This window comes from Chiloscyllium punctatum, chromosome 10, assembly GCF_047496795.1.
Source record: "Chiloscyllium punctatum isolate Juve2018m chromosome 10, sChiPun1.3, whole genome shotgun sequence".
Classification (NCBI taxonomy): domain Eukaryota; kingdom Metazoa; phylum Chordata; class Chondrichthyes; order Orectolobiformes; family Hemiscylliidae; genus Chiloscyllium; species Chiloscyllium punctatum.
This window is the reverse complement of record NC_092748.1, coordinates 35,567,767-35,580,768: the sequence shown is the minus strand read 5'-3', so window position 1 is coordinate 35,580,768 and position 13,002 is coordinate 35,567,767. Positions and strand designations below refer to the sequence as shown.

Below are 13,002 nucleotides of genomic sequence, written 5' to 3'. Positions count from 1 at the left end.
GAAGATTTGCCAGGTGATTGACAATGAGGAAGAAGGTCTTAGGTTACAGGAAGGTATAGACAGAATGCTCAGATGGGTAGATCAGTGGCAGATGAAATTTAACCTCGATAAACTTTGGAAGAAGTAACAGGCAAGGGAGCACTCAATGAAGGCAGGACACTAGAAAGCTCCGAAGAGCAGAGGGGTCAGATATTTGGAAGACGTTTCCATTGGTAGGTCGACTAGGACCCGAGGGCATAGCCTTAAATTAAAGAATTTTAGAACTGAAATAAGGAGAAACCTCTTCAGTCAGAGTGCAGTGAATCTATGGAATTCAGTGCCACAGATGGATGTGGAGGCCAGGTCATTGAGTGCATTTAAGATTGAGATAGATAGGTTCTTGAGTATCAAGGGTTACAGGGAGAAAGCGGGAGAATGGGGTTGATAAACTATCAGCCATGATGGAATGGTGGAGCAGACTTGCTGGGCTGAATGGCCTAATTTCTGCTCCTACGTCTTCTGGTCTTATGGACTTATGGGTCTTGAGGTGCTTGTCCACAGATCCCTAGCTAATAAGGTGATTAAGAAGCCATGCAGGACATTTACCTTTATCAATTGTGACATAGGTTATAAGAACAGGGAGGTTATGTTGGAGCTGTACAGGACTTTAGTTAGGTTACAGCTGGAGTATTGTATACAGTTCTGGTCACCACTCTATAGGAAGGAAGTGTTAGTACTGGAGGCAGTGCTAAGGCAATTCACTAGGATGTTGTTTGGGATGGACCAGTTTAGCTATGAAGAGATATTGGATAAACTTGGGCTTTTCTCTTAGAACAGAGAAGGCTGAGAGGCGACCCGATTGAGGTGTGTATGATTATAAGGGACATGGACAGAGTGGATAGAAAGTCACTGTTTCCCTTAGTTGAAGGGTCAATAACAAGGTGGCCTAATTTTAAGATGAGGACAGGAGGTTTGGAGGGTTTGAGGAAACTTGTTTTCACCTAAAGAATGCTGGGAATCTGGAATTCACTGTCTGGGAGGATAGGTGAAGCGAGATACCTCACTACCTTTACATGCACTTGGATGAGCACTTAAAATGTCGTAACATCCAAGGCTATGGGTCAAGTGTAGAGGAAGAGTAGTTTTAGTGGGTACAAACATGATGGGCTGAAGGGCTTCTTCTTTATTGTGTGATTCTATTACTCTAAATGAAGACAAAGGAGCCTTCCAAATCTGTGAACCCCCACCTTCCAGAAACACAAGGGCAGCAGTTACATGGGAATGCTGCTCCCTCCATGTTCCGCTCACCATCCTAACTTGGAAATGCATCATTGTTCCTTCAGTGACACTGGCTCCGAATCCTGGAACTTTCTGCTTAACTGTGAGCACACCTATCACCCATCAGCTGCAGCTGTTCAGGTGTGCAGCTCACCACCACTTAATAAAGGCCAAAGAGAGAGAGGAGTAAGTTCTGGCCTAGCTCGTGACACACTCATTCCATGAAAAAAGTTTTTAAAATTGCTAATCATCACATTTGTTTCGGGTGGAATGAAAGTTTTCCCTTCAGTGAACTGCTCCCTGACCTGTGGATTCTCCGTCTTTGGTTTTCTCATTTCTCTGATCAGCCCATTTCCCTTCTGTCTCAGCCAACCCTTGAGTCCCTTCTTCCTTGCTTTAAAGTTTCAGGCTTAAAATTTCCCATCTTGGTATGTTCTCTTCTCACACAGTGGCTGCTAGCATGAAACCACAGGCATAAATAGGTAGCCTTAACATTATAAATGTCATGAGCTGGACGAGAACTTGATTCTCTCTCTCCATGGTCTATATTAGGTGGTGGCGAGCTATGTACCTGCACAGCTGCAGTTCATGTGTGATAGGTGTACCCGCACTTAGGTAACATTATAACTTATTTTGCAAGTCATGTCATTAGGCATTGCTTGATAAGAGGTCATATGATCAGAATGTCATGCAGTCAACCGTCCAGGAGATACCCCCAGCCAGTTGGACAATGCCAGTTATTTCCTTTACTAATGTCCTTTAGGGAAGGAAACTGCCATCCTCACTTGGTCTGGCCTACATGTGACTCCAGTTCCAAAGCAGTGTGGAACCCTCTGGGCAATAAATGCTGGCTTAGTCATCGACGCCCACATCCCATGAACGAATGAAATGAATAGAGGCTTTTGTGGGACAATACCATTGAAGTGGGCGAGTTGAACAAAATGGGGTGTTCCTGTACTGCACACTCTTTGCGATTCTACGTCAGTGGTTGAGTGGGGAAGAAAGGGTTGTTGAGGAAAAAAAAAACGCGTGAATGGGATTTTGTGTGGACCTGTTGGGCAGAAGGGTCTGTTTCCACCCTCTAGGGATTCTATTCACTGGTGCTCAGTGGCAATGGTTATATAATATCCATGTAGTGAGAATAAAACTTTGTACTTACTGGGGAGTAATAGCGCTGTCCCAACCTGGCCCCAACAGTCGATGACTGCTGGAAAAATGAACCCAATGAACTCCGTACCGATTGCCAACATTTTACAGCACAATCACTTCCAGGCGGCTTTCAGTTTTTATGGAGCCAATTAGACAAAGCTGTTCACAACACAAGGTTCTCGTAAGGGATCACTGTCATAAATAATATGAAATGTGGAGTGCAGCTGCAGGATCTGGAAGCAAGTGTTCTGTGAAATACGAAAAGGGCAACAAAACCAGGAAATTGTCTGCTAGTTTTCTATCCCAGCATGCAGCCTAGATAATATCCTTCTGTGCTCACTTTCCTTTTCCTTTGTCTAAAGGAACATGTGGGCGGCACGGTGGCATAGTGGTTAGCACTGCTGCCTCACAGCGCCAGAGACCCGGGTTCATTTCCCGCCTGTCTGAAGTTTGCACATTCTCCCCGTGTCTGCGTGGGTTTCCTCTGGGTGCTCCGGTTTCCTCCCACAATCCAAAAATGTGCAAGTTAGGTGAATTGGCCAAGCTAAATTGCCCTTAGTGTTAGGTGAAGGGATAAATGTAGGAGTATGGGTCGGTGTGAAGGTTGTTAACAAACTGAAAATTTGGGATGGCAAAGTGGCTCTGGGTCTTTGATTGAGACAAAACACTGCCTGTTCTCAGTCCCAACCATTAATTAGAGTTGGTAGTCATAGTTAAAGTTTCATAGAACATAGATCATAGAAAAATACAGCGCAGTACAGGCCCTTCGGCCCTCGATGTTGCGCCGACCGAAGCCTACCTAACCTACACTAGCCCAATAACCTCCATATGCTTATCCAATGCCCGCTTGAATGACCATAAAGAGGGAGAGTCCACCACTGATACTGGCAGGGCATTCCATGAACTCACAACCCGCTGAGTAAAGAATCTACCCCTAACATCTGTCCTATACCAACCTCCCCTTAATTTAAAGCTGTGTCCCCTAGTAACAGCTGACTCCATATGCGGAAAAAGGTTCTCACTGTCAATCCTATCTAAACCCCTAATCATCTTGTACACCTCTATCAAATCTCCCCTAAACCTTCTTTTCTCCAATGAGAACAGCCCCAAGTGCCTCAGCCTTTCCTCATACGATCTTCCTACCATGCCAGGCAACATCCTGGTAAACCTCCTCTGCACCTGTTCCAGTGCCTCCACATCCTTCCTATAGTATGGTGACCAAAACTGCACACAATACTCCAGATGCGGCTGCACCAGAGTCTTATACAACTGCAACATGACCTCAGGACTCCGGAACTCAATTCCTCTACCAATAAAGCCCAGTACGCCATACGCCTTCTTCACAGCACTATTTACCTGGGTGGCAACTTTCAGAGATCTGTGTACATGGACACCAAGATCCCTCTGCTCATCCACACTACCAAGTAGCCTACCATTAGCCCAGTAATCCATCTTCTTGTTACTCCTACCAAAGTGAATGACTTCACACTTAGCTACATTGAACTCCATTTGCCACCTTTCTGCCCAGCTCTGCAACTTATCTATATCCCGCTGTAACCTGCCACATCCTTCTTCGCTGTCCACAACTCCACCGACTTTCGTATCATCCGCAAACTTGCTCACCCAGTCTTCAAGCCCCTCCTCCAGGTCACTTATAAAAATGATACACAGCGATGTTGAGACAGTAGCATAAAAATTGAAGGAAAGAGCAAGACAGAAAGAGGAAGAAACCAAATTGTTGAATTACAATTCTTAAAAGAAGCAAGAAAATACATTTCTTTTTTTTTACTTCTGTCAAATGACTTTTTAAAAAAAACATATTGGTATTAAGGGAAAACATTTTCTCCACACAAATTACTTTGCCAGATCTGTTATATATAGTTAGGTTGTGGGTACAGTAAAAGTAAGTGTGCAACCCAAATTGTTAGAAGTTTAGATTTTATGTTGATTTAGTTGTGGGTTTCCTCTGGGTGCTGTAGTTTCGTCCCATGGTCCAAAGGCATGCAAGTTAGGTGGATTGGCCATGTGAAATTGCCCATAGTGTCCAGGGATGTGCAAGCTAGGTGGGAAATACAGGGTTATAAGATCGGAGAGGTGGGTCTGGATGGAATAGTCTTAACAGGGGCAATGTGGACTTGATGGGCCAAATGGCCTGCTTCCACATTATAGGGATTCTATGAGAGTCATATTGTATTGAAGCAATTTACACACAAGTACTATTTCACATTTTAGTGTACAAATAGTTTTGAGTAGGGAGGAAAGGTTGCACATTGCAAGATCTGAACAATCTATGTTATTATCCTCTCTGCTACGCTCTCTGGTGTTATGTTGGTTCAGTGATCGCTGCCTGCAATGGAACATATCTTATTCAATGCAATACCCAGCTTGGTCAGTGGTGAAAGTGCAGCTTCACTGCTCTGAAGAAAATCCAGACCAATGCATCTCATCTGAGCAGACTTTGGGAAGGAAACAAATAGAGAGGGTGCAGAAAAGATTCATGTGAATGGTTTCAAAGTTAAGATCAGTTGCAGACAGGAAAAGTTGGGCTGTTCTGCTAAGCCAACAGGAGGTTGGGAGAGATTGATTGGAGGAATTCAACATCAGAAGGAGGCTGAATTAAAAAAAGATAGAGAAAAAATACCCCATTTGTGAAAGGTTCAAAACTTAAAAGGCACTATTTTTAGGGTGATGTTTCAATTATTTGTTCATGGGATGTGGGTTACACCATCTGGGCCTCATGTGTTGCCAATCCCTAATAGCCCTTGAGAAGGTAGTGGTGAGCTGCCTTCTGAAAATGTTACATTCAAGTGATGTATGTCAACCCACAGTGCTATTAGGAAATGAATCTCAGGTTTTTGACACAGGGACACTAAAGGAATGGTGATATGGTTCCCAAGTCCGGATGGTGTGTGGCCTGGAGGGGAACTTGAAGGCATTCTCACATCTCAGCTGTTCTGTCTGTCTAGGTGGTAGAAGTAGTGGGTTTGGAAGGTGTTGTTGAAGGAGCTCAGTTAGTTATTATCAGTGTGTCGTATAGATAGTATATAACCATTGCCACTGAGCACCAGTGAATAGAATCCCGACAGGGTGGAAACAGGCCCTTCTGCCCAACAGGTCAACACTGACCCTCTGAAGACTAACATATCCAGACCCAATCCCCTATACTTACCCCTGACTAATGTACCTAACCTAGGCATCTCTGAACATTATGGCCAATATACCTAATCTGTTGGAGGGAACCGGAGCATCCAAAGGAAACCCACACAGACACGGGGTGAATGTGCAAATGCCACACAGACAGTCGCCCAAGGCTGGAATCGAACCCGGATGCCTGCCACTGTGAGGCAGCCATGCTAACCACTGAGCCACCTTGCCACCCTAAGCCTCCGTGCCGTCCTATGTGAATGTTGAAGGTATTAGATAAGATGCCAATAACCGGGCTGCTTTGTCCTGGATAGTGTCAAGCTTCTTGAGCAGTGTTGAAATATTCAAGCAGTGGCGAATACTCCACTATACTTGTCTATTGTAATTAGCAGACTTTGAGGAGTCAGGAAAATGATTTCTCACCCAGAATTCCTAGCCTCTGACATTCTCCTGTAACTACTGTATAATATGTTCAGTGTGTGTTGAATGTTAAACATGAAGGATGTTGATAGGGATTTCAGGGACGGTGCTACTATTGATTGGCAAAAGAATTAACAGCTGCATGAATAAAAGTGGGTTTTTTTAAGCAGTGATTGCTATGATCTGGAATGCACTGCCTAAAAATATAATAAAGGAATATTCATTTAAGGCCTTCAAAAGAGAATAGAGTCATAATTCGGAGAGAAACATTTGAAGGAACATGGGCAAAGGTGAGAGGGTGGAAATTTTTGAACATTTTTGCAGAGAGCCAACATGGATTCAGTGGACCCCATGGCTGTCTTCTGTATGGTAATCATTCAATGAGTACATGTAGGGGTCTGTTAAATAATTCCCATTCTTGTCTTTTTGAACAGCACTGTTCATAATTGCAGAAATGTTTTGCTTTAAAAAGTCTCTGGTAGCAATGTCTGTTTGTAGAGCATATTCAATGGGCAATGGTGCTGTTCTTAGGATTTAACTCCTACATTGGGTTTGGAGCACTAAGAGACCTATACAGTGGAGTCGTGTATTTAAGGTATCTTGCATAAGACAACCGTCTACTTTTGTGAACCTGCTCCCAGTAGATAGTAGAATGATGCTGGTAAAGGAAAGCCCTTGGATATCACAAAGATGAGGGAGTGAAACAATGAATTAATTTAAACTAATCAGAGATTCAGTGAAGACTGGGTTTGTTTTTAAATTTTGAAGACCTGTTGAAGCTAAGGAAAGCTGCTGAGGTAGCTCTGTCTTTTAAGGATAACATTGGTATTGTTGTGAGAGGTGCCCTTTGTTCAGAAAAACATATGCAGAACCATTCGGGTAGTAAAGGTAGGAAATCACTTGTGGGAGTAGTTTACATGCCTGCTAACAGAGGCTGCGCTGTAGGACAAACTATACAGGAAGAATGTTTGCAGTTGACATCAAAATTGGAGGTGTAGTGGACAGCGAAGAAGGTTACCTCTGTACAACAGGATCCTGATCAAATGGGCCAATGGGCTAAGGAGTGGCAGATGGAGTTTAATTTAGGCAAATGTGAGGTGCTGCAATTTGGAAAGGCAAATCAGGACAGGACTTATACACTTAATGGTAAGGTCCTGGGAGTGTTGCTGAACAAAGAAACTTGGAGTGCAGGTTCATAGCTCCTTGAAAGTGGGGTCACAGGTTGATAGGATGGTGAAGAAGGTGTTTGGTATGCTTTCCTTTATTGGTCAGAGTATTGAGTATAGAAGTTGGGAGTTCATGTTGCTGCTACAGGACATAGGTTAAGCCAATTTTAGAATATGGCATTCAATTCTCGTGTCCATGCTATAGGATATCTGGATGGGCATATGAATAGAAAGAATTTAAAGGGATATGGGCCAAGTGCTGGCAAATAGGATTAGATTTGGTTGGGATATCTGGTCGGCGAGGGGGGGGGGGGGGGGGAGGGGGGGAGGGGGGGGGAGGGGGGGGTTTGGACCGAAGGGTCTGTTTGCAAGCTGTGCATCTCTTTAACTTTAAATAGTGGAGGATTATAAAAATGATACAGCAATACCATGGATGATTTTAGTCTGCATTGGATGAACCAAGTTGGAAAAGAGAGCATGGAAGATGAGTTCATAGAATATGTTAAGATTAACTTCTTAAAGCAATCCTTTCTAATGATAACTAGAACAGACCTTTTTAGACTTAGTAATGTGCCTTAAGACAGGAGAATATCTGTGACTGGTAGTGAAGTTTTTTTTTCAAAATGTTCCTCCCATTACAGTTATAAGAATTTTGTTTAGAAGTATAGAAAAAAAAACATTATTTGAATGGAATGAGACTGCAGAACTCTCTGGGATAAAGGGATCTGGGTGTTCTAGTACTTCAATCACACATAAATAAAACTACAGATGTAGTAAGCAATTAGGAGGAGAAATCGAATTTTTTTTATTGCACTGAGAGTTGAATGTAAATTTGCAGAATTTGTGTTACAATTGTATAGGCTGTTAGTGAGATTACTTCTGAAGTACAGTGTTCAGTTTTAGTCTCCTTGCTAATGAAAGAATGTAGCTATGTGAAGAACAATTCAGAGAAGGATCACTTAACTGATCCCTGAGATGAGGAGGTTATCTTCTGAGATCGAGTTGAGTGAGTTGGGCCTTTCCCATTGGAGTTTAGAAAAATGAGAGGTGAACTCATTGAAACATATTGAATCCAGATGGCACTTGACAGTCTGAATGTGAAAGGGTTTTTCCTTTTGTTAGGGGAATCTAGAACTAAGGGACAGAGTTGAAGAATAAGTCTCCTTATAATATAGAGATGGGGAGAATGTTTTCTGTCAGATGATCTTTGGTCTGTTGAATTCTTGTTGCATTTTTACTCAGCCCCTATACAGGACAGACTCTGACGTCCTTTTTAACCAAATTTCATCCTATTAACAAAATGGGACAAACTTTGGTCAATAAGACCAAGGCAAACTGATTTACTTATTTTTTATAAAAAGTAGTCTATCTATAGAAATACTCAACTTGCAAAACATTTCTTCACTTTATCGGAAGGTCATCAGTACATTTGATTTCAGGGAGGCCATAACTTGGACATTTGAGAAAGTTGGTTGATAAATGGTCTGAGAAAACTATTCCCTCACCTCTGAAACCAGGCCAAACTTGTAATACAAATCTCTTGTTAATGGTAGTTAGAAAGACAGTTGTTGAAAATTGTTCAGTTTTTAAAAAAAAATTCATTTGCATCTATGTACTTTCCCTGTACGTTAAAGGACAGCCTGTGTCAGCTTCGAATGATAGTTAATGATAGTGTGGAGAGTAATGCTCACTGTCATCTGACAGACATATTGGCTGATTACGAATACAATGAATACTTAGCCTACAGAAAAGGGCAGATATTATTAACGTATCTAATGATGACAGAGTTCTGTGTCTCTCAAACTAGGTACAAGCATTGAAAAATCAGTGAAAGACTTGCAGCGATGCACTGTCTCATTGGCCAGATACCAGCTTCTGATCAAAGAGGAAATGGATGCTTCTGTGAAGAAAGTCAAGGCAACGTTTGCGGAGTTGCAGGCCTGGTAAGAGTGTCTAAAGTTAATAAATGGAAAAGGAAAAACATTTCAATATAATTTTTAAAAAGAACTTTTGTCAAAAATTTGCTTAATTAAATGCTACAATATTCTGCCATTACTGCAATATTGTAGCCAGAAATTTAGCATTTGGTGAACGTTAAATATATATCTTAGTCACATTAGACCATTGATTTAGGGGTTGCAGTACTTAATCATGTTATTGTATTCTTTGAGCTTGCACTGAAATCCCGCAATGGCTCAGCAAATTGATCCAGTTAAATTGTTGAGAGTATGCAGTACCCTAACTGAACGTAACAGAAGTACAACAGCTTTGCTGTTCCTGTTGATTTAAAAGGAGGCATTTTGATATGGATGGCTACTGTTGATTTTTCAATGAGCTGCAGTATGTGCTCACATTAGGATAGGACAAGCTGGTGTTTGGTCTTCTCTCGTGCTGAATAACCCATTGACATTCACTGCCAAGGCTATTTGAGAATCACTGGCAACTGTAGAGTGGCATCCATGCCAGAAGTTACATGCTCATGAGAGGAGGGTAAGGAAGAAAACCAAGCAATTAACAGAACATTAGTTGGGTTGTTATTTGCACCTCAGGATGTAATAAATATTATCTTACTACAGGTAGCTGTTCTATAACGTGATGGTTGTGTTCTTGTGCACCCCCGTGTTCTAGAAAAATTGTGCTTTAGAAACAGCTTAAAGTGTTGGCGATGTAATTGCGTTACAGCCAACACACGTTTTAAATGTTCATGCTTTAGAAACAGGGTCCCCAATTTGTCAATCTCGTTACAGAGAATTTGTGTTAACGAAACATATGTTAAAAGCAGAATGATCTGTACAATGTGTGACATTGAATTAATCAATAATCTAAGTTATTGACCCAGATTGGACCTGAGGAATATTTGCTTAGTGCTGTTTTATGAGCCAAGACCAGACCACAAATCTTTTGTTACAATTTGACCAGAGATGAGTAACTCTCTTTTTAAAAAGCAGACAACATCAGACTAAGAGAATAAAGCATAAAAATTCCACGGTTTTGAACAAACAGCGATAACCTAATTGTACAATGTCAGAACAGTAACACAATCTACAATGTATGTACAACTATATTGTAAGTACATGGAATTAACATGGCGAGTAGATAATAGTCTATGAATGAACCCCCCACAATGCACATCAAATAACACATGCACCCAAGACAGATCCCACAGATTTCTGCTACAAGACATTAATGGCTGGTTGTTGTGTGGAGTTTGCATGTTCTCCCCATGAATGTGTGGGTTTTCATTGGATGTTCTGGTTTCCTTCCACAGTCCAAAGATGTGTGGGTTAGATGGATTGGCCATGTTAAGTTGCCCCATTGATGTCCAGGATATGCAGGCAAGATTGATTGGCCATGGTTATTGTGAGGCTATAGTGATTTGGGGTAGGGGGGTGCTGGCTCTGAGTGAGATGTTGTTTGGAAATTCAATGTAGACTCGATGGGCGGAATCCCTGTTGTGCATATTTAGACCATTCTATGATTCTATGATTAATGACACAGCAGGTCCTTAAATGTTACTAAACTTCACAAGGCAGTATACATCTCTACCTTAACTGATCTGGCAATGGATTTCCTCTCAAGAGTTGTCCACTTGCTTGGCCTGCCTCAACAACTGCTCCCATTCCTAGGTCTCCACTCCCCTGGGTTCTCAAGCTGCACTCCAGTACTTACAATCTCAGGTGAGCTGACAGCTCAGTGGTATTATCGCTATACTGTTAATCCAGATACTTATGTAACGTTCTGGGGACTCAGGTTCAAATCTTATCACAGCAGATGGTGAAATCTGGAATTGAGGATCTAATGATGACCATGAATCTGAGTTTTCGCCATTGCCAGAACTCATTTCCTCAGCCCCGTCTCATTCCTCAGTGAACTGACTCTGGCTCAGACTCACCCCTCATGGATTCAGACTGAAATTTCTCCTTTATGTTTTGCATTCACCCAGGATCACAGGCATCTTCGCAAAGTACAATACTCCATGGACAGCTGTTCTTGCCACATCCTGAGTTCCACACTCAGTGTTTTGTGCTGCCATATACACATTCTTGACCTCTCTCTCCATCAGCATCATTTCACGCAGTCTTAAAGCTGTACTGCCTCCCAAGTTCCACTTCATTCTGGCTCATTAACATATCGTCTTGTTTACCTACCCCCTTCACATCTCTCACTCTCTGGGCTCTGTCTCTTTCTAATTGCTCACCTCTGCCCCTCCTCAACTTCAGCTTAATCATAAATACCAGCTTTACCTGGTTACTAACAGTTCTGATGAAGAGTCACTCGATTTGAAATGTTAAATCTGCTTTCTTTCCATGGAGAGAGTCTTAGAGTCATAGAGGTCTACAGCATGGAAATAGGCCCTTCGGCCCAACTTGTCCATGTGCCCCACCCAGTTTTCACAATTTAAATTGGTCCCATCTGCCTCTGTATGGTCCATATCCCTCCATACCTATCCCATCCATGTACCTGGCTAAATGTTTCTTAAATGATGAAATTGTACTCGTTACCTCTGAGAGGTGTTTCCAGACACTTGACACCCTCTGTGTGAAAAAGTTGCCCCTCAGGATCATTTTGTATGCCCCACAACTTCCCCCTCGCCCCCGCCCACCAACTTAAACCTATGCTCTTTGGTTTTAAACTCCCCCACCATGGGAAAAGCTGTCAGCTATCTCCCTAATCTATGCCTCACATGATTTTAAAGATCTGCATAAGGTCACCTATGCTCCAGGGAAACAAGTCCCAGCCTATTCTCCTTCTAACTCAAACCTTCCAGTCCAGGTAGCATCCTAGTAAATATTTTCTGCACTCTTTCTGGTTTAATCAAATCCTTTCTGTAATAAGGTGACCAGAACTGCATGTAGTACTCCAAATGTGGCTTCAGCAACATCTTGTACAGCTGTAACAGGACATCCCATCTCCTATACTTAGTGCTCTGACTGATGAAAGCAAGCATGCTGAAAGCCTTCTTCTCCACTCGGTCTACCTGCTACTGTATTTTCAAGGAGCCCTGGATCTCTTTGTTTTATAACACTCCCCAGGGTCCTACCATTGACAGTGTAAGTCTTGCTCTGGTTTGCCTTGCCAAAATGAACACCTTGCATTTATCTAAATTAAATTCCATCTGCCATTCCTCAGCGTTGATCAAGATCTTGCTGTATTTCCCCCGATAAACTTTCTCACTGTCCTTTATACCACCAATCTTGGTGTTATGCACAAACTTACTAAATTCCTAAATTCTCAACCAAATTCCTAAATTCTCAAACAAATCATTTTGAAATGATGAATGACTGTGAACCCAGCACCAATCCCTGTGGCACACTGCTGATCACAGGTCTCCAGCTTGAAAAACAATCATCTACCACTACTTTCTGTCTTCTACCTTCCAGTCAATTTTGTATCCAGTTGGCCAGCTCTTGCTGGATCCTGTGAGATATAACCATACTCAACAATCCACCATGCAGTACCTTTTCAAAGGTACTAAAGTCCACGTGGACAATTTCTACCACTGCCCTTATCTACTTTCTTGGTCACACCTTCCTAAAAACTCAATCAAATTCATGAGACATGATTTCCCAAGTGCAAAGCCATGCTGACTATCCCAAATGCCTGTAGATCCTGTCTCTCAGAATCCCCTCAAGCAACGGACCCACCACTGATGTTAGGCTCACTGGTCTGTAGTTCCCAGGCATTTCCCTGCAGCCTTTCTTCACTAATGGTATATTAGCCACCCTGTAATCTTCAATGTTGCCAGATCTGTTGAGTTTCTCTGGCAATTTGATTTTGTTCCATGAATTGTTGTCGATTGTTGGAAAATTCCATCTGGTTTACTAATGTCCTTTAGGGAACACCATGTGGGAGAGATTCTGGAGGC

The 13,002-nt window shown here is 42.2% G+C and overlaps 1 protein-coding gene across 8 annotated transcripts in view; it reads left to right on the top strand.

Moving 5' to 3' along the window:
- Positions 1 to 13,002, top strand: part of LOC140482036 (SPATS2-like protein) — a 150,467-nt gene that overhangs the window by 76,491 nt on the left and 60,974 nt on the right. For all 8 annotated transcript variants that reach the window (XM_072578906.1, XM_072578900.1, XM_072578901.1 and 5 more), the window contains one exon: positions 8,944 to 9,079. In XM_072578906.1, coding sequence (XP_072435007.1) covers positions 8,944 to 9,079 — 136 coding nt within the window. The remainder of the gene's footprint in view (positions 1 to 8,943; positions 9,080 to 13,002) is intronic.